General features: G+C 38.7%; 1 protein-coding gene across 1 annotated transcript in view; it reads right to left on the bottom strand.

The window, feature by feature from the left end:
• Window positions 1-405: 405 nt before the first annotated feature.
• SLC6A11 (solute carrier family 6 member 11) overlaps window positions 406-22,643 on the bottom strand; it is a 106,689-nt gene continuing 84,451 nt past the window's right edge. The window contains exons 7-14 of the mRNA XM_009636644.2: window positions 20,293-20,396; window positions 14,299-14,423; window positions 12,016-12,128; window positions 10,519-10,656; window positions 4,839-4,941; window positions 3,904-4,004; window positions 2,426-2,596; window positions 406-558 (exon numbers count right to left, since the gene is read on the bottom strand). Of these exons, the coding sequence (XP_009634939.1) occupies window positions 406-558; window positions 2,426-2,596; window positions 3,904-4,004; window positions 4,839-4,941; window positions 10,519-10,656; window positions 12,016-12,128; window positions 14,299-14,423; window positions 20,293-20,396 (1,008 nt within the window). The remainder of the gene's footprint in view (window positions 559-2,425; window positions 2,597-3,903; window positions 4,005-4,838; window positions 4,942-10,518; window positions 10,657-12,015; window positions 12,129-14,298; window positions 14,424-20,292; window positions 20,397-22,643) is intronic.

Genomic DNA, 22,643 nt, shown 5'->3' on the forward strand with positions numbered 1-22,643 from the left:
AAGACATTCTGGTCCCCTTTATATACATACATGAAAAGCTGAAATGGTCTGAAATGCGTACAGGTTAGAAGGCATATATCTATACAACTTTACACCTGCCAGAAATCAAAGTAGAAAAGTCTTACAGCACGTTATATGGTCCCTCTACCTTCTAAAAAAACATTTACTGGAATCACCATATTACAGGAAGTCATCACTAACATACCATATAATACTATTTCTTTTGCTTTTACATAATCATTACTTATATAGTAATTTAAAAAATCACTTTTAAACAAGTATACAGTTTTCACTTTAAAATTAACTGGTTAATAAAATTCTGTGCAAACCAAGCCAGCCTCTATAATTAAGTGAATTTATTTATTTATTTATACAAAAAAAAATAAAACAAAAAATATAGTTCTTTCAGAAATGTGTCTCCTTTTCTGTAATGGTTGAAATGGTGCCATCTCCTTTCAGTTTGGCATCGCAGTCATTTATTGCTGCAATGTACGCTCCTCCTCCAAGTTTCCCTCTCATTTTCAGATCTGAGCTAGGTGTAATCAACTTCCTGAATTTCTAGAAAATTTGAGAAAATGAAAATCAATATCTTTTTTCTTGGTCACAGACACACATTTCTTAAACAGACTGACTATAAAACACCCTCTTCTCTGGCATGACTGCTTCTCATTTCCCTGTTACAGGTACAGCCATAAAGCTGCATGCCACACAGCAAACCACACCAGACCAAAAGCTAGAGGATGAAGGCAAAGGCAAGGTCAAAGTGAATTATCATGCTGATTTAGAGTAACATTCCCTTCCATGAAGAAATTCGGCACAATACTCCCAAGTAAGGCCCATTATGTGGGTACATTTTGTTTCTCATGGTATAATCAAAGGATATACACTGAAAAAAAAAAATTAACAGTCTATTAAGCTACAATAAAGAACAAAAGAAAAACACACATGTTCAGCTGAGAACTTTCTCTTTTATAGCAGTAACATCAGTAGGAACATTGCTGTTGGCTTCCTGAGAAGCTCCCGACTGTAATTAAAAAAAACCCCTCTCATCATTCATGTACAGAAAAGATAATGACCTGTCTGCAGTGCTTCAGACTACAAGGCAATGCAAAAAAGAGCCTATAAACAAAGTATATCTACTTGCAGAGACAGGGTCAGGTTGATGCATTAAGGAAATATTTAATGTTAAGTTTGTGCAAAACCTCCTCTTTTGATGTGCTAAGAAAACTGTATTGTGGACAATTCACTTTTTGTTTATGTGCCCAGGGTAATGATTTCCTAGGCAGTCATTTCAATATGGACTGCCATCAGCCAGCTTGTGTTAGCTTCTCCATTCCAGAAAGCAGTAACTGTTACACTGAGGTATACTGAGTTACATTCAGCTGTCCTACCCTTTGATTCTGAGTGGAGGATAATTTTGAAAGCGTGGGAATACACATTGGCGTTATCCTAGAGAATATCAGAAAGACTGGGAAGGCATGAAAGGGAATGAATGAAAGTCCCCTCCATGCATATGCATGTACTGAGATAGGAGGCGGCAATACTGGGATACCTACGTTCACTGACTAGTACCTAAGGAAATCCTGATGACAGAGCAAGGTTTTTCTGAAATATGAGAAATCCCAAATGGCCGGATAAGATTTATATTTTTGTTGCTTCCAATGTTGCTTGCCATCTTCACTGTCTTTCTTTGGAGAAAAGGTCTTATATTTAATAACCTAAACCTCAGCCTAGACCTGAGATAACCTGATACCAAATGTTAAACAATTGCACTGAATATTTCTTTTTGCTTCTGTTTCTTGCTTTAGGAACTTTAGTCAGGAAAGCTGTCCAGAAGACGTATGTGAGTGTTTGCTACCCAGCTCCTGTAGAAAATCCTGGCAGCACACATACTAGTTACCAAAGCCATGGAAAGAAGGCAGCTGACCTGAGTGAATGCCTTGTACAAATCTTGAGGGATTCAGCGGATGTTACAGACATTTTAAGCTACAAATTGAGTAGGAACAGAGCTATAACCTTACAGCTATAGTATTGGTTAGTTTACCACAGGCTGAAGTCAGTGAAGGCAAAAAAAAAAAAAAATTCAGAAGAAGTTTTGCCCACCTAAGTGGTTTAGTCCCCATGTTGCTTAGAGACATGGTTTAGTGGTGGACTTGGCACTGTTAGTTAGGTTAATGATGATCTTAAAGGTCTTGATGATCTTAAAGGTCTTTTCGAACCTAAACAATTCTGTGATTCTAAGAAAACAGAGAAAATTCAGATGCCTCTTTCCACCAGTGACTGAGAGGCCCAACCCAAGCTGCCACTGGAACAGGTAAGTGGCATTGCTTTTTTGATTAAACTGTGCTTAATCTCATGCAAGTGAGGATTTGCACTCCCTTACCACTTCTTTTTTCAGTGTCATTAATCTGAAAATATATCTTACCTCTATGAAGGTGCCTTCTGTCTTACACAGCTTAATGCAGATCCACAAAGGGATACAGATCATGGAAGAGAGCGCCATCATCCACCCTATGCCATAGCCCCAGTCAGGATATATATATATATTGTTGTATTTCAGAGGCTTGTATTTCACCAGGAAAAAGATGAAGATTCCCTGAAATAAGCAAAGAAACATTAGTGGTATTTGAAAAAACATTGCCTATATAACATGAAAATGGTTAGGCAAGGCCAGTCTCCCTAAAGATGGAAAGTAGAGGTAAGCTTTTCAGTCAGAGAAAAAAACCCCAGCAATACCTATGTGCAGCTTACGTAACATGTCTCAGCGCCTTCTACAGAAGAGAGCAACCTTTCAAGTTTAAATACTATTTACCTCTCGATGACAGTAAAATCTGCACTTTGATGGTACCTGGGCTGGAAAGATTAAGTTTTGCTACTGTGAACCAGCTGTGATTAAGTAACACTCTCCAACCTGTCAAGATGAAAAAGGAAACCCAAAATTTTCAAAGTTGCCTTAATCCACTGTCTGTATCTGCAGTTCTGCAGGCCAGCTCTTTCATGCTCACAAAAGCTCAGATGTATCTGTCTAAATTTGACAGATGTCTAATCAAGCAGTTTGGATCATTTAAGTTTATGAAATATCAAAAAGTTACTATGTACTTTTCTCCAAAGTGGTGAAGAGTGTGCACACGAGCAAGTGATTTTAAGTTCATTTCAGAGTTGGTGAAAACAAGTCAGGAATTTTCCCAAGTTTGCAAATGAACTGGCAGAGTTCAACAGAACCTGGATCTCCAGGTGCCCCAGCATCTGTGGGTTTGCAGTTGCTATTGTTCATGTACTGGAGAACTGGAAGGTTTTAATATCTAATCCTCAGGCACTTGTGGATCAACCTGATCACGGTCCTTTTGTAATTTTGTTCCTGTTATGCAACCACAGCAGACTGCCAGAGCTGGCAGCAGTACTGCTAGCTTCTGGTAAGGCAAATTCCTTCCCCTTCTTCATGCATATGGGCTCTTGGTCTCTTCCACTCCTTTTACTAGAAGAAAAAATATCCTCTTTGAAAAATGTTGACTCACCAAAGAGAGGGAAGGAAATAAAGAGGCTGGAGCAGCAAGGAAACCAGCACAAGTCTGGAGGAGCTTGAGTTACACCGAGTAGACACAAGGTATACTAGTGATGCAGTGAAAAAAAGCCTCTGTTCTGGCTGTTCTCTGAACATTGGCAAATGTTCATTTAGGGCCCTGACTTTATTTTTTTCCTATTATTGTATATACTTTCTCACAATTCACAGAGTATTTAATTTTTACAGATTCTACAGAGGGTTTTTTAATTAAAACATATGCTACAAACCAATAGGTGTTTTTCTTACCCATTGTGAACTATTAGCAGCAGCAGAATTCTAAAAATATGTATAGAAAATGCTCTTTACGTCTAAAACAAGTTATTTGGATATTCTGTACTTACTGCGCAAATACCTGGAGTTAAGACCATCCAGCACCATTTAATCAACATCAGTGGTTTGTACCCAATCATATCTTCAATGTTATCATAAAAGCGATTGCTGCCTGCCCAAAAAACCCAAACAAAAAGCAGATGTAGGATGTACACATAAGAGGTTGTATAGGTCAGTATTTAAACCAGTAAAGAGAAAAACATAGGTTCTGACAGAGCTGCAAAGATGGAAGCTGCGCTCTCTTTCCTGGACACATCTCTCTGTCACCTGCTCCATACCTGTGGCAGCGATTGCTGCCTGCATCTGTATCTGACCAGTATGAGCAAGAGCGGGCAAACTGTCAAACGGAAATGGCTTCTGGTCAGTAACAGTCTGAGCAAGCCCAGTTAAAGAGTATGTATGTGCTGCCAGCTCACATGTGAGCTACGATCCCTGGAGAGCTGGGTACATGTGTGATCTGAGGTTCATAGGTTGTTCTACAAAGTAAAATTGTCAGCCCTTTGTGAACAAAAATGCTTGAGGGTGTAACCATGAGTGTACCCCGCACTGTGGTGGTGCTTGATTTCACTTTGCTGACAGAAAGAGCAAAACTAGGGACACTACTATGTCCCTTTTGTGTTAATGAGCCATGAACTCCCAACTTCCGTGGATTTATCTCTGAGTGTCAGAAATGGCAGGGAATGTGCCCTGCACTTAGACTTATTGCCACCCCCACTTTCTAAGGCAGCTTCCTTGGAGGTCAGTCCTGACAAGGCCAAGGGGCGGGGGGGATCTATTCCTCTGTCTTTGTTATTTAGAGTGGAAAAAAAAGGCCTTTCTGAATTTTGGTAGGGCATGGGAATGTGGAGGGCCCCACTCCACAAGGCTACAAGGCTTTCACATTGCTTTTATGCAAATAGAAAACTTTCATAAAAACTCAAAGCCACAGCAATTTTCAGTAACTCACCATAAACCCAGCCTATGCAGACACATTCAAATATGGCAACAAAAAGAAGGCACATGCCACTAGCTGCGTAAGAGTCAAATAATTGAAAGACGTACATCCCACCCTGAAAGACAAAAACAGAAAAAGGAAAAAAAATATTGTGTTGGCACCAGTAGGAATATTGCATAGCAAATATGGCTTTAATTACACAGTCAATCTGTTGGTTCCCCAGCAATCTTCCTACTAAAGTTGGTTCCTTCTTGATCAACTTTATTCATTTCTCAGTGACTTGTTCTTGTGAAAGGTTTTTTTCTTCCATAGCACTTACGATTATTCTCTATGCCATCTGAATACTGTGCATTTGCTTTAAGGTAGTAAATCCTGGAGTGGAGTGAACTACATTGGACTTGTTTCCAAAATGCTCTCCCACCTCCATGCTTTTTTCAACTTCATTTGTTATCACATCATATTGTAGACAACTACAGGTGCTTTTGATCTCCAGATCACTGCCCATGAAGAAGCAGGGTCTTGGGTTTGTGTCTAAGATATTAATATGTAAAAGAATTAGTTAAAATGTGGGGAAAGAAGGCAAAATCCGTAGCTACTAGAGTCACTCTCTAATGGCATAGGGACTGTCAAGCAAGTAAACCGACCTACAAAGTTTGAATGTAGCTCACAGCCTTTAAGCCACATTACTTAAATGAGTCATTAATATTTGACAAAAAATAGTGAAATAAAAATCACCCTGACCCGAAGCAAGCTTTTTAAAAATGTATTCCTAACAAGTTAAAAATTGTTCTCTAAATGGCTTTAAAATAGCAACCTCTGCACTTCCAGAAAGGAAACCAAACCCGAGCTGTGTCCAAGGTTAGCTTGGCATCCAGACACAATGCACGCTGTGCTGTCCATGTTCTGGAATTCTCTGCATTCAGTGGTGCCACAATACCAACCAGCATGAAAAAGTTAAATGTGCTTAACTAAGACATCCTCACTTACTGTTTGACCATGACTCAACTGTATCAGTTGTCACTTCTCTCACAGACATAATTCTTTTTTTCTTTTCCTGTATTTTTTCTCTTGCTTACAACAGTTCAGAGAACTGGCTGGCTCTCTAGAGCCTTTGCCTCAAGGCAAGATGAGAAGAAAACTTATGGAGTCCCATTAATAATATTATGGGTAACCCAACTAATAAAATTGTATGAATAATATTACATTACTTTCTATGCAAGATACTTAATCTTTTATCACATATGCGTTCAATATTGAAATAATAATGAGGAGGAGATTCACAAAAGATCGTTTCAATAGAAAGGAATCCTAAGACTTCCCTCTTTGCAGAAAGCTATGTGAAATGTGAAAGAAATAAGGGCTTGAGATCATCTCTTCAGCTGAAATGTAATGCTATGTGGGTAGTACATATGATCCATTACATCTCAGACAATTTTCTCCAAATGGAAGAGAACCCTAAAAATATAAAGAAAACTAAATCAAAACCAATACCTAGTATTTCCCCCCTTTTTTTCTCTTCATTAACTGGCTGAAGGTAAGTTAAGAAGAACACTGTAAACTTGGAATCCCATCTAAATCTTATGGAACATAAGAATGTTTTAAAGTTATTGTATATAAAACTGCATTGGTGTCCAAGCAGGCATTTGGCAAAATCAGTGCTGAATGAAAAAGTATTCCTTTAAGGTAAAATGTCTTTTATGAATAATCCAAAGCCTGAGCAAAATCCAGGAATATGTATTTAGAAATGCAAGAGAGGCTAAGGACAGAGTTGTGATATACCTGGAGTACTGCGTTCAGCTCTAGGGCCCCCAACATAAGGAGGACGTGGACCTGTTGGAGCGAGTCCCGAGGAGGCCACGCAGATGGTCAGAGGGCTGGAGCCCCTCTCCTGTGACTGTGAAGACAGGCTGAGAGAGTTGGTGTTGTTCAGCCTGGAAAAGAGAAGGCTCCAAGGAGACCTTATAGCAGCCTCCAGTGCCTAAAGGGGCCTACAAGAGAGCTGGAGAGAGACTTTTTACACAGACATGTAGTGATAGGGCAAGAGGTAATGGCTTTAAACTGCAAGAGGGTAGATTTAGATTAGATATAAGGAAGAAATTCTTCACTACGAGGGTGGTGAAGCAGTGGAACAGGTTGCCTGGAGAAGCTGCGGATGCCCCATCCCTGGAAGTGTTCAAGGCCAGGTTGGACGGGGCTTTGAGCAACCTGGTCTAGTGGAAGGTGCCCCTGCCCATGTTGGGGGAGTTGGAACTGGATGATCTTTAAGGTCCCTTCCAACCCAAACGATTCTATGATTCTGTGATATATTTACTCTTGGAAGTCTCACTCATGCATAATGCTTTGACGCCCTACTGAAGTACCACGGAATGGAGTGTTCTCTACCAGTGTGTCATTTCTGCATTGGATCTCAACTACTTAGATTGCATAGCTGATGACATAAATAAGTCGCATCTCTCAGTAATAGCTTATGTCTCTCTAGTGATACTGAGAAAAAAGTGCTTCTCTGTCCTTTAAGGTTTCTGTTAGGCAAAAAGTTATAGTAAAGGCAGCATGAAATGTCAGCCCTGCCAGACCAGAATGCTAATGTTGAAGCAAAATATTTTTAATTGAGACTTTTTTTTTTCTCTTAATGCAGATGCTTTTTTGATTATTAACTGCACGGTTTTTAGTCAGCTCTGCCAGCTGATTGCTTCCCAAAATCTCACAAGTGAACATCTTTACTGCGAAGAGCTCACTGGGAGGTTCAGCAAATACCTGAGCAAACTGGAAACTTCGAGATCAACCAACTAAGACAATACAACATAAGGAACACAGCTCTGCAAAACTCCTGCAAGAATATTCCTGTCATTTTGGAGAACTTGCTCCCTCTTCACTCTTCATGCTTGCGTTTCTTTTAGCCCGTACATCTCAATAACGTACCTCTCAGTGCTCTGCTTAAGACTTGCACTGTGGGAGGAATTATTCAAAAACGTCCACATTTTACATAACAAAGACAAGTTCTCTAACTGAGCATAAGAATGATTACAGGCAAATTGGTCCCTATAAGGTTGCTCTGCTCCAATGCTCAACTTACAGGGACACACATCTGGAAGGAATTCTTAATCAACCAGTGTCAATTCCTATGTTCTCACAGGGAACTATGGCACACAATACCTTTCATAAACTGACTGACAATCTGAATTCCAGTTTAAAGCCAGAACTGTTTTCTTGGAAAAACTTCTGGAACTTTACTGTTCTGATGGATAGAAATCCTTTCTTAATTTTCAGCCTAATTATTCATGGCCAGTTTATACACACAGGATTAGGAATGAGGGAAAGGGAGCCATTCTTTTTGCAGAAATAGTTCGTGTCTATACCCACTGTTGCATCTATGATGTACTTACAGAAAGCAATCATACACCCTTGCTAATATTATAATTTTGCTAGTTTCTGGTAAAATCAGCTCTGTACTCCTAGGATCATCCTCACTGCCCTTGCTGTGCATGCTGATCCAGTCTGAATACAAGGATCCAGAGTCATACCTAATATTTCAGTGGGACTATTACCTTGCCCCGTCATGGGACTACTCCCATTTCTCAACTGTTAATACCTTCCCGAAATATCTAAGAAACATAGTTTTATGTCTACAGCATAGTTGTAGTGCTTAGTTTCACATCCAGATACTTCTTTCCTAATAATTTTCAGTGCCTAGTAGAAACATTTACTACAATATGGATGACCTTACACCTTGTGCTGCTATAGTCTACCCCATCTTTAATAGTCCAGTCCTCCAGTCCTTCCCTATCATTATGCCTTCTTCTGTGGCCCAGGAACATCAGAGTTAATTAAGCCTGATTTGGACTTAAATCTTACAGATGACTGTGAGCCCTTATACTTCATGCACTAGTTAGGCTACAAATTTTTTCTGAATTCTCTGTTTTTTTAATAAAGACTGAACTCATGCTTTGGGTTTTTTTGAACAATAAGGACACTTCTAGGACTTCTCTATCTGGCTTCCAACTTTCATGAATGTTGAACTTTCATGAAAATGGATTTTGAAGCTTCTATTAAATTGACTGAAATCTGCCAATAGGTTCAAAATTTAAAATGAAGAAGGAATACATCTCCAGAGATCTAGTCGATGTACCCAATGACTATGTGTGACTTGTTTCCATAGCAAGGCAACTACAGATACCAGATAAAAGTGCTACCAAGCACTGTCTGTGTAACTCTGCTAAGAATCCATTTCAGCCACTGTCTCTTTTAACACCAACCGTCATCATCTCCTCTGTGTCCAGTTACTTGTACCAGTCCTTTTCTTCTGAATAAAATTAGTTATTTTTCTTGTGGTGAATTTTAAATGCCTTCACTGAAGTATGTAACACTTCTGCTCAACTGCATTTGCTTCATACATTGTCATACGTCTTAGAGAAAAACACCTGATTAGTCTCGCACAAACTGTCACTAAAAAAAAATGAGTTTCATTTTGTCCTAGTGTCCACTTTCCTCCCCATCTTTAGTTATTCTTTCCTTGCAAGCATACCTAAAGCTAATATATTCTGATTTGTTGATTTATTCTATTATTTGCACACTGAGGACAACAGATTAACATGCTTGCAATTGCCTAATGCCTTTTTTGGGGGTGAAATTTGCTCATTTCCAGCAACAAAGCAATTTGAAAAGCACTTAGTCTAAGGACTGTGGATCTCTTTAGAGGGAATTTAAGTGACCCCAGATGAGTTCATGAAGCCTTGGGAGGCTGCTTCACTGGGAAACCCTGCCTGAGATTGCTGCACAAGAGAGACACATTGTGGCCCTTCATGGTTAATACAGCCAGGCTTCTTCGGACAAACATTCCTCAGACGTTTAATTCTACAGCTCCTCAGCCAAGAAACGTTTTCCTTTGCCTTGCTCCCTGGTACAGGGAGGCTCTAATGGCCCAGCAAGAAGAAGAACATGGGCAGAGGAGAGTGTAGACTCTGCCCCTCTTCTTCCTGTTGTGAGAGTGTAAAGTGAAGGAGAGGAAGACTGTTGATGCAACTCACTCTGTAAAGCAAGCATGAGCAGCAAGGTTAACCTCTTACTGCGAACCAAAGGATGCCAGGGTCCCTTTCCAACCTGGTTACGAAACACAGTAGTGCCAGATGTGTTGTATCCTGAACTCATGGGATAGACTGACATCCTCAGAATTTTTGGTTTAGAACATCCCAAAGCAAATACCCTGGTTTGTTTGAAAAAAATTTTTTTTTTCTTTTTCTTTTTTTTTACTCTTACTGAAGGAATTTCTGGTCAGAGATTGGCTGTATTGGCTGATCTGGCCTGGTGATATAAAAATCAAAGATGATTTAGTTTTCTATTTTCACTACATCTTCTTTATTGATCTGTTCATCCAATATGTAGTTGTTTGCAGATTGGTCTGCCCAGAGTAAGTAAGCAGAAACCGCAATCTGTATATCTGGTTGGCTCGTGCAAAGCAGATGGAATTTCCTTGGCTACGTAACTTTGATTATAATACCTCCTAAGCTCAACTGAAAAACTGAGGATACATTTCAAATGTTAGACAGTAGTGGAGAACAGTCTCTTACTTATTTTGTAGTCATCTTCCTCACAGTGAAATTTGTCTATGGCAAATGTTCTTGCATTTTATCTTTTATGTTTATAATCAGAAATGCATTTCCTTTTTCCTGCAGTAGTACAACAAAGCCCATCTTACCTCCGTTAACATTATTAGGCCAATGAAGTATGACACAATGGAAAGGCTGAGAATCAACAGTTCTCTTCTGTATCCCCTTCGGAAAATCTTTGGGTACATATCTACAACAGCTGTCACAAGGCTTTCAACACACACGAACTGGAACAAATGATAGGAAAGTACCAATGAAATATGCATCTCATCTGCTGTTGGGATTTGGATTTGCTACCAAACACTTCAATTATCCTTACATGTTGTCATCATAGAGACTGAACGATGCCTGAGGACGCTCTCTAAGCAGATGCTCAAACTGAGAGGAACATAATTTCAGAATTAAAAAATCCAAAGCTATGGATTTCCAGTCCACCACCAAATTCAAATAGTTGAATCCACTAATATGATCTCAGAATGTACTTGCCCTGTAGCAGATGGATTATAGAAAAGTTAAATCTTTCAGATGTGGCTTGAATGGGGCTTAAATAATGTACAAACTGTTCATAGGACTGCAGCAGAATTTTGCTCTAAGAATCCTGCACTTTTGTCAGTCAGAGGAATGCCATGCAGTGCTACGCACCTTCAAGCACTGCTAAATGAACTGCAGCAGGTTTTTTGTAGTTCTCTCCGTTTTACAGAAGAGAGCAGTTCCGCAAAGCTATTAAGTGCCCAAGCCAAGTAAGTCTAATGAAGGAGGGAAGGAACATTCTTAGTAACTTGAAAAATCAGCAGAAAGAAGCCCAAGCTTCTAACTCAGGGCTCTGGAGCAAGGTTTCTAAAATACACACTAAAATTAATGCCCAAAAGTAGACAATATAAAGCCTGCTTCATTGGAACAGCCAAGAATAGAATTCAGGAATTGCTCATTTTAAAAAAGACTTTAAATAAAATTGTTAGATCAGGAAAAAGAGCAGTTATTAAAACATTAAGTTTAATGATTGAAATGTCATGCAAAATAAGCACTGAAGAGCTTTATTCTACAGTATACAATCATAAACTTTCTGATCCAAATCCTGCTGAGAGCTGAGCTGCATGCTAAAAATGCCAGCTACTTTACATTTTTCATCAAACAGCTTTCACAACTTTTATGGCCACATAGGAAAGACAATTTCAATGCTGTCACTTTGCTGCAGAATATGACTACACATTTCTTGCTATGGTATCTTGAAGTATAAATACACCACAGGAACTTACATTATCACTATCTGATTTTCAGTTTCAAAATTCATTGCAAAGTGCTTTAAAAATGGGAAAAGAAGACACACTAGTATTTCACTGAACTGTGAATTTTAATCACCCATATTTAAGTTCAAACTGATTTCCATGTTAATAATGAAAGCTACAGTCAGGCTGAATCAGTTTTCACGGTAAATCATAAAGGAATCTCCAGCATCACATAACTAAGATTTAAAATAAGGAACTTGAATTGATGGGTTTAAGCTAGGCATTAAATTAGGGTTCATCTTTCTGATACACGCATGCTAGGGAAGCTGACAAAATATTTAAATAGCGTTTGTTCCATACCTGACTATCTAATCCAAGGAATATGAGCATCATGAAGAACAGAGCTGCCCACAGAGGAGAAAGAGGCATCATGGTAACAGCTTTAGGGTAAGCAATGAATGCAAGTCCTGGTCCTGAAAAAGAAGAAAAGAAAGGAAATATTTATAGTTGCGTACTGGCTCTGGCTGAGATGGAGTTAACTTTCGTCTTAACAGCCTGCAGGGTGCTGTGGTTTGTATTTGCGGATAGAATGCTAACACCAATGTTGTGGCTATTGCTGAACAGTGCTTGCACAGCAACACTCATTAAACTGTCTCTGTCTGGATCCACGAGGTTTCTCACTTTTTCCCTTCCTGTTCCCTTCCCCATCCCACTGGGTGGGCAAGGGAGGGAACAGCAGTGTGGATGCTTAGCTGCTGGCAATGGTCAACTCACCACAACTTGACAGTTCTCTTATGGCAGATAAGAGGAGCTAAATACAAGGTTGAAAACCTTGACAAACTCTACATCTCTGATAGTCTAAATATTTGGTGATGAGGCTAATCAGTAATGAAGACTTGCTTGGCACATCAACTCTGCCTATATCCTCTCCAAACATTTGAAGGTCAAGAATTCTATTAAGACATCATACATCTCCTTGTGTGGATGTATAGCAACACTCGCATACCTGAATAAATAACAGTGTGTGGTCCTGTGATTGCCTTATAGAACTTACTAACATACTCTACAATTTTTTCCCTAAGTCAGCACTGTATCCAACACCTTGTACAAGAATTCAGGCAGTGCTAAGAGCTGCATCTTGGAAGACATACATGGTACAAGCCAAATGTCTACTGGTTTGTTCATAATCTGCTCTGCATTTTTGAGTGCTGCTGCTGGTGCATAACATTAATCCATTGGCCACATATTTACAGAAATCTTTAAATTAGAACATTTTTGCAACAGTATTTTTAACTTCTCAGATCTGCTACAATACCATCGCACCTAGCTCATTTTTCCTGTTCTTATTTACCTGTGACTGTTTTTTTAGCTGCTGCAAACACGCATGCTGTAATGGCTTTTATTGAAGTTAGCCAGCTTTTACAGCAGGGATACAAAGGCTGATAAAGGAACACCTCTGTGCTCCTGCTGCAGTAACTTCAGTGAAGACCTGTCAAAAGGCTACTGCTTTTTCATTTAACACAGTATTTGCAAGCTCCTATAGTTTCCAGAGTTGCTGTAATCTTTTAACCTTTTTCTATATAGTTTCTATAATAGTATAAGCCAGTTGTCTTGGGGGCTTTAGGAAAAGAGAAATATTTTCCATGATGGTATCAGTGAAGCTCTATTTGCACTGCAGTTTTCCTGCTAACCTTGGCTAACTTCATGAGAGTCATTTCTCCCTCTCAACGGTTCAGCCCTATACCGCTTTTCTTTCTGGGCAGTGCTCCTGTTCTTTTTGTTCTGTTGAGTTTTAAGTGATGCTTAAAAAGATCTTACATCCACAGAAGTGGTAAAGAGAAATTAACTTGCATTGGATACCTAACTCCAAGCGATGGTAATGAATATTAGGTGGCTAATTTCTGATAGAGCTGGGCCTTTGTGCCTTTCTGGACTCAAAACAAGAACTTTTATACTCATTCAACCAGTGTCTCAGTGTATGTCCATGGGAGAAAAACTTACTGACATTAGGAGATGGCATTAAGCCATTAAGTTAGAAATCTGTATTGGGATAGTATACATGAAGCAAGACTTCAGAAGACTTCCAAAGATCTCTCCTAAACAGCTAGTTTCTCATTACTTTAATAGCTGAATCTTTTTTCTTTTTCCTTTTTTTTTTTTTTTCCCAGAAGGAACAAATATTTGCATGGATTTTGGTCTGTCTTATTTAAAGAAAACTGAATGCTCCTTTCATGAGGATATAAAACCCAAGGGGCGTAACTGCGTAATATATCTCTGCTAAAAACTCTTCTGGATGCTCAGCTGGAGTAAGTTTGTGTTACTATAGCTCCTTCACAGAATGGCAAGGGTTGGAAGGGACCTTGGGAGATCATCTAGTCCAAGCCTCATTGACTTTCTGAATTTGGTGCTATGCACAATAATGTTAATATTTTTCACACATAAATGTATGACCATAGAAATATTTAAGAACTCTTCTTACAGCAGTTATTCTAATAAGTCAGGTAACAGGTTTTTAAGAGGAGTTTTGTAAAGCTATCTACAAACCAGTCAACTTACCCATAAGATAATGGCACAGACTAAGCATTCTGAGAGTCACCTCTGGGCTTTTTTTGTTAACTCAGAAAGCTGCTTTTTGGAACTTACCTGATTCTGCAACTTCTGCAATGGGCACGCCTTGTTCATAAGCCATAAATCCAAGAACTGAAAAGATAGCAAAACCAGCAACAAAGCTTGTGCCACTGTTCAAGCAGCAGAGCATGATGCAGTCTCTGAAAATATAAATAAAAAACACTGCAGTTTATCTCCAGAGCCTGTATTTCTTTCACATAATGAGCCACAGGACCAATAGAACCCCAAGCTGCAGGAATGGACATTGAGTTGCTCACGAAGAGTAAGCTCCCAACTGATGTTGTGCCTGAGAGAAATCAGTCAGGCATCAGCATTTGCAGGCAGATACCGTTGCTATACCCTTGCCTGTCTTTTATCTGGTTGGATTGCAAACTTGTTGCTACCCACTCACTGCTTTTCGATAGAATTTTTTACATGTTTTTAAAAAACATGTAAAAATACTGTAAGAATGGTGTTCAGAAAAAATTTTCTTCTGTAGTTGTAATAATGTATGCCAGTGGATATGAACTGATTTATAAACTATATAAAAATGGTAGTAATTTATTTCCTGGAAAGAAATCCTATGGTCAGATCTTAGCTAATTCTTTTCCAGTGACAGTATACTGGCAATATATATCCATACAAAATACAACTCCAGGTTGGTTTTAAACTTTTTTTTAAGAATCTGTGGTAATGAAAAGCACCGTACATAATCCAAGAAGTGTGTATATGCCTAAAAAAGTGCCTAACAAGTAGGCAAAGACAGTGCAGGACACTGATCTCTCAGACCTATGTATCCTACACGTCAAATGACGACAATTACAAGGCCAAAGTGAAGAAATATTTCTTTTCCCAGATTGGAAATGTCACAATAGTAAATCACTTTAGAAAAAGTGAAAATTCTCTTGCAGAAAGGTGCGATCTTTCCCCAGAGCTCAGTGAAATATCGTTGTTCATCCTGCTTTCAGACAGCCCTTCAGGCTTGACAGATGGTGAGGTAGGAATGATTTATCGTGACAGTCAGTCTTTTAAGACTGCTACAAGAGACAGCTGTGTACTTGAGAAAGTCATAATCTAACCTAGATGCCTGAAAGTAAATTAGGATTCTAAAACACTGAAAGGCAAGGCCAGCTTGGAGCTCTGTCAAACCTATACCTTATCCTGGTCTATTCCTATCCTATCACAGCTCTGAAGCAAATTTTTGTGCAAGCTATCAATGAGAAGAAATGACCCTGTAAAATCTAACAGGTTCTGAATCCACATCTTCAATAATGATTCCCATCTTTGTCACAGATTTGTAGCGATTTTGAGAATTAGAGACAACTCGTATTTTTTAAGTCCTGGCACAAATTACGACAAAACTTCTTTGGTAATGCCTCCCTGTCCCGTTGCTTGTTTCATTTGGTATTTTTATCCTGTAACTCAACCTCATCAGTTTATTAAGTTGAAAGTGAGGCAACAAGTTCCATCATCTTATTCCTCCACTAATGAGCATCCCACATCCAATCAAAGCTCTTCCCGTTACTGCCTTGGACTCACCTGAGCACCAGGCACACACACTCTAAATGGCAGGAGGCAGGTGTACATTTCAATACTGCAGAGCCACTGATCAGCCGATCTATGGCCACTGGGCTGTAAGAGGCTCTGGCTTGCTCTCATCACCTTATCTTCAGTTAATTTTCTTTAATTTTCTACTTTTTTTTAATAATTAACCAGTATTTTGAGAATGTTTTTATGTTTTCATAATAATTTCATAGTAAAAAATTTATATATGGCACATCATCTATAAATTGTCAAAATTTGTCCAGAAATGAAAAAGAATGAATACTCCCATTTGTAGATCAAGAGTCAGACATGGAGAAGTCCAGCGATATTCACATTTCTTTCATGCATGGACTCTTTCTGACACTGTTTGTTCATTAGCTGGACTTCTCCTTTAAAATACTTTCTGAAAATGGTCAAAAATCTAACTTGTTATTTATCTGCTTTTCATATGAAATCGCTTCCTGTAGTTGTGCACAGCCAGGCTAGTTATACACTTTGGGTGTTTTACAGCAAAATAGCAATCTAAAAGAAAGCAACTAGGAGCACAAAGTTCTTGGTGCTTTGCAGAGAAATAAAACAAAAAGATCGTCTTCCTAAGCATTCTTCTCAGTCTATTTTAGCACTGAAGTAGCTCTGGAAAGATTCTCACCCCAGCCTATCTCACCTAAGAAACTGGTGAGTTCAATGCTGAGAAATTAAAACTAAGTGTGATGAAACTCTGTCGATAAGAAATGTCAGAAAGATGTATTTTTTAATCCTTTGGGTGGAAAAAAAAAAGAGATACTACTTCAGCATGATGGATCTGGCTGCTCACCAGTCATTTGATGCCTCCACTCGGAACGGCCTGATTTCTGCAGATAAGATTTATTTTAGATTTTTTTTTTTTTCTGGTGACTGGTGTGGCACAGGACATTTGAGAGCTGCTGGTTCCTAACCATGCAAAAAAGTGTTGAGGTGGAGACAGATTGCTCCCTGTCCACCTTCAGAGCCCCTGCCAGTTTCTGCTGCTTCCTCCTGAAGGAAGGTCCTCGGGCAAGGCCTGAGTGGTTTAAGCTGGACAATCCTACACAACCAGATCAAGAGGAGCACAGAAATTTCTCCACTCACAGGGAAGACCCATGAACCACAGTGCCATAGTACAAAATAGTTACAGGGTAGATATGTTTTTCTCCAAGGAAATGGGCAAAAGCGAACCTGAGGGGATCTTCTTCATCTCCGGTTAGCAAGGTACCTATTCTTGTGACATAACACAGCCACAGCTCCATCGTTTTCTTCCCCAGTTAGACAGTCACAGACTGAACACTCGGTTCTCTGGGGACCTAGCAGCATTTCCTGTCCTAATAAAAATATAAACTCCGATTTTAATTTCCATCTTTCCTTTATCTTTGCAGGAATTCTACTAATTCCTCAACTCCTTCTGTTTTTTTCCCTTAGATGGAAGTGTGTAACCTGTAGTTCAGTCTTTTTTTTCTGCTATGGGAAGTAAAACTGAGGGGGGAATCTGGATCCATTGATTGTGAAACCAATTAATTTTAAAACACAAATGCCCAAGAACCATTGGAAGGAGAACATGAAGTTTATCTAATTTTCCATCATTTTTTTATAAGCATTCTTGCTAGGAAGGCCTGACTGAAGCCCAAACTGATTTTAAATGAAAGGAAAACTTCAAATTTTTATGAAAATTTCACATTCTTCCAAATTAATGTCTTGCCAATCACCTGAATAATTCAAGACATGCATCCCTTATCCTCTCTTTGCCTGACAGGCAAGATACTGCTGAAAATTGATTCTGCCTTGCTGAAGGAGCTTCTCTGATTAGAGAGAAGAGCTCACAGAGCCTTTTGCATCCGTCCAGTTACTTCCTCGCCTTTATGGATCCCCTCAAGACCAATTCCCATTCCTCTTTTCCTCTTAGACTAGAAGCTTGGTAAAGGACACATCTTCATTTCTGAAAAGTTTTGTCCATTTATTGGCAGTGTGTGAAATCACTCATTTGTCTTCTGCACCACAGCGGCAACATGGCAGCCAACCCCTGATTTGTACATGGGGCTCATACATAAAAATTATCCTGCTGAGGTGCAGCCTCCAGTACAAAGGAGCTGTGCTGTGAAACCAAACAGCGTTTCCCCCCATGGGGAACCACACAGTGTCCAGCAGGGAGCTGGATCAGTTCTGCAAATACAGAGCACATGAAGCAGGAGCAAGAACATTTTCCTCTTCTGTCTGCTGAGGTTGTCTGAAGTTAATCCATCCCTTAAGAAGGTTGGAATGGATTAGGAATTCTTAGCTTGCTAAAAATTACAGGAAATAGCAGTACACCTTTCTCTCATTTATATGGGGAAAACATTGCCTGCTGATGGTACTGCCATTACTGTCATCTTTTCATAAGAGTCGCTTTTGATATCAACTGTTGTAAGGATCTGTATTAATGTATTACAATGAAAGATAAGGACCGACAATAAAAATTAATTTCCTATTCAAAGATGTGAAGTCACTTGTTTGCAATTCGTTTGCAATGTTAATGAATTAGATCAGGTTGCTAATAAGAAAAACCCATGTGCAGTTTAGATTTTCCCATTTCCCACTAAATGACCTCACGCCATTTTCCATTGCATTACATTGTTTAGTGCAAAAAGAGTAGAAGTAGATGTTACAATCAGACAATACACAGTGGGCATTGCAAGAGGCAAATCCATAGGTTGATTTTAATTTTTTTTACTAGTTAGAATACAAATTTAATTCTGCTTTCATCACTGCATAGCTGCTTTGTATGTCTTGCTCTGTTAACAGCCCTGTTTAACTCAGCTGCTTTTCTGCAGTTAACTTTTGTCCTACTCCTTTCCTCAGATTTCTTAAGAATCATACTTTGGGACACAATAAAATCTGTCCTACGAAGGAAATTTGTGAAAACATTTTGTTAGAGGAATTGTGAAGCTTGGATTCAGTAAAAAGTATTCTGTTGCAGCATCTTGCTCAGGAGCTTTAAAAGAGAGCTGCTGCTGTTTTTTCACAAGCTATGCTGCTACAGAAATTTTACATAAGCTGTCTGATCACACATCAAAACTCCTGCTTTTTGTAATGAATTACAAAACCATAATAAAAACATTACTGCAGTCCTCGAGGCAGTGCCAGAATAATTTCTAGACGAGATACAACTGGAAAGAAATAAAAATAAAATAAATTAAGAGAGAAAAGGAGTAGCGCCTTTGTTAAAGCATCACTTATGCTAATTAGGGAAAACTTCCATTACCAACTGTTCTGTAGGGGCATTCGTTATCCTCTGTTGGGGCATCCTTATTGTTACTCTGAAAATAATGTCAATCAGCACTAAAGATTGTAGGGGACTTTTTGCAGCAAAACTTTTGGAATTTTGGCCTCTTTTTGCCAAGCAAAGAGTAACTTACATTGCTGCTAAGTTACTTTGCATGCTCAGATGCAAAGCACCTGTAACTGAGGCTGGATAGCTCTGCAGACATTCAGCTGGTGAATATATTCATGTCTCTCTGGTTTCCAGTATCCCAATCCCCTCTCTGTCTGCAGGGTCCTACTGTTTGATGTTTCTCTGACAGAAAAGCAAATTGTTGCTAAGACACTGAAAGAAAGGGGCATTACCTGAAACAGTCTCCTGAACTCTCCAAGTAAAACTGAAATTTAGAATTTAAATACCTACAGTTCAGGGGGTTGTCTGTTTGGGGTACTTTTGCTTTCACTTTTGGACTGTATTATTTCCTTTATAGAAAAATGAAATTTTAATTGTCTGGAGATCATAATGGAGTCAGTACAATCAAACCATCATTTACTGTCTTGTATTCATGGCTGTTGAATAGTAGGAAAACTAATTCAATAACTACTGATGCCAGAAGAAAAAAGTAGTGCTCGTATTCCTGCCCGTGCCAGTAAAATAGAATGAGGATTTTGTGTGACTCATATCCTTTTGACATTGATTCAGGAAAGATTAAAACCTACTGAAGTCATTAGCAATTTTCTTACTGTTTCCTATAAAGTTAAGCAATGAAATGCTTTCCATTTCTACTGTGTTCTAGCTAGGAGCCAGTAAACTATGGGAAAAAGTGACATTCAGAGCATAGACCAAACTCAGGTGAGTTTTAATAACAATTTTTTGCAGGTTTTTTTTTAAAGCAGATATACGTTATACAATCAAATACTGCACACACATGCAATTATACATGTATGAAATTCTGTATACTATACATGCAGTTGTGTATACCTGTGCGTACTGAGTGGCTTGTGGCTGTGCAAGGGTCAGTTATGATCAAAAGGGATGAAAACACCAAATTCAGAAAAAGAGTTCCTTTCATACAATTATAAGAAACACTCTAGATCCCTGTTCTACAAAAACATGTGCATGTGCTTATGATTACCCATGCAAATAGCTAAAGGAAAAGGGAGGCACTTCTGAGTGAAGATATGTGGACACTTCCATCACTGAAACTAAATGTACAAATAAAGTGGGGAAGATATTACCTGTAGCAGTTATTATTGTAGTTGTTGTAACTTCCCAGGGCTGTCAAGCATCCCAAGCAGATCGCATAAGAGAAAAATATCTGTGTACCGGCATCTACCCACACCTGAAGATAAAAAAAAAAACTGGAGTGGTTAAAAAAGGTCAAGAAGGAATCACCTTTACGCATGTATTGACTGAAAATTTGGAGAGGCAACGGTACAGGCTAATAGTGTCTGGCAAATCTTTTATAAGTCACAATAAAAAAAAAAATACACTGTGAGTTGAATTCCCCCCTCCTTCCCAGCGGTATAAACAAGGAGTAACTCAGCTGGTCTTTACATGTTCAACCTAATCTAAGCAGAGAGAGGGGCAGAATTTCTGGAAAAGAACTTCACCTGGTATAAATTCTTCAATGGTTTTATTAACCCTATAAGTTCTTAGCAATTGCAACCTAAATAGAATCATCTGCATTTGTCTCATTCTCATTTGACAATTATTTATTCAAATTTAAAAATTTAGCATGAAAAAATACTCTAAAGACAAAATATGTCATTCATAGATAATATACAAATTAAGCTGGGGAAAGAGAAGAGACAACTTATCCAGGGAAAGGGTTTTTTTAGTAATACTTAATGGCCCAGTTAGGCACAAGGACATGGTTGTTCTGGTCACTGTACAATTAACAAATAAAAGTTCTGTAGAGCTTAACAAGTAAGTAGCTTTATAATACCATTATGGTAACATTTATATCCTAAACCGATGCAAATGCTAAATTTTAAATCAAAGAAAAGGAAAAAAAAAAGGAAGTGTGAGCTGACACAGTGAGATTATTCTCCTCATAGCAATCCCAGAACTTTAATATAACATGCAATTATTTTTTTTTTTTTACTTTAAAAATACTCCAACAAAACAGTTAGTTTCATTCGGCTAGAGTCTGGAGGTGAACATACTCTTTTAACTCGTGATGTCACCGTGAGAGTGATGTGAAGAACCTACATCTACATGGCCACGCTATTATTTCCAATCCAATAAATTCTGACTTGTGGTTTCCTGGGATAATTGAGCTCTGTAAGTTGTTGGTTTTTTTCTTTAAAGCAGAGCAACCAAAGTGCTTTTCAGAGAAGTAAGAAAATGCTGATAACCAGAGGCAATAGCTGTGCAGCCATTAGCTACTCTAAGTTTGAGAGAGGAAAGAGGTAATGCAGGTAATTATTTCGTGACTAATAACACTAATACTAATAACATTAATCACGCACTCATAAATTTATGAAGGGGATGTATTTGTTTTACACGCGATCAAGCGAGACCTTTGTCTCTGGAGTTGAGAGTGCTTCTGTTTAGGAATAACATTAAGATCACATTTGATTTGCATCAGTGGCTTAAATGGTTTCATTGCTGTCATACTGAATAAGATACAGACGGTTACATCTCAAAGTTTCACCACTTGGTAAGGAAAAAGACTTCACAGAGAAAGCCTTTTGACAGACAGGCTCTTTAATGAGATCGGAAGCTCCCCAAAAGCTGTAAGTAGCAAAGGTCAACTGAAAATGCATGGTTTTCTTAAGCATAAACAAAAGCTGGGAAATTGGATCAGCACATGTAGAATCTGCTGTTTCCTTCCATTTCAGTTTTTGCACAATGTATTGTTGCAGTGCATTGCATAGCACTTAGACAAGCAACAGCCTTTCCTGTCAGCGTACGCCAGCTCCAGAGAGTCTGATTATTCCTTGGACAGCAAGTCTAGTGGAAATGGGGGCCAAGAAGAATTGTACTCTCAAGTGAGAACCTCCAGAGCTGCTTGAGAAGAGGAAAAGAGCGCACATCCCTCTGGAGGTCCTGTATACCCAGTTAGAAAAGCAGACGGAAGTCTGGCCATAAGTCATATTAAACCAAGTCTCCTCTAAAGACTGTGACATCTGACCAGTGATTTGACATAAAAAAGCAGCAAATACTTTATGAGAAACATGTACTGTAAGCAAACATTCACATTTCTATAAGAGTTGAATCAGATCGACGAGTCCTTTGTTTTTGTTGCACTGTATGACATCAATCCAGAAATTCCGTCAGAACTTACGGCTAATGTTTAAACAGGAAGGAGGAAGTAATTTGGTTTACTGAATGGAATAACAGAATCAGCGTAGCCTCTTTTGCATTGTATACTCAGAGAACCAGTGACATTAATTTGTCATGACCATTAATATTTCCATTTTGGGTTTCCGAAATGGCAAAAAACATCTATGACTGATCGAGGAAGTGGCAAATAGGGAAATAAATTTAGAAACCGCAGGTAGATTTTTGGTAGCTGGAAAAACATGAGAGATGGGCTAACTGTTGTATTTTGTCACAAGCCTAGACAGGTCAACATTTTAAA

This window comes from Egretta garzetta, unplaced genomic scaffold (genome assembly GCF_000687185.1).
Source record: "Egretta garzetta isolate BGI_Z169 unplaced genomic scaffold, ASM68718v1 scaffold553, whole genome shotgun sequence".
Lineage (NCBI taxonomy): Eukaryota > Metazoa > Chordata > Aves > Pelecaniformes > Ardeidae > Egretta > Egretta garzetta.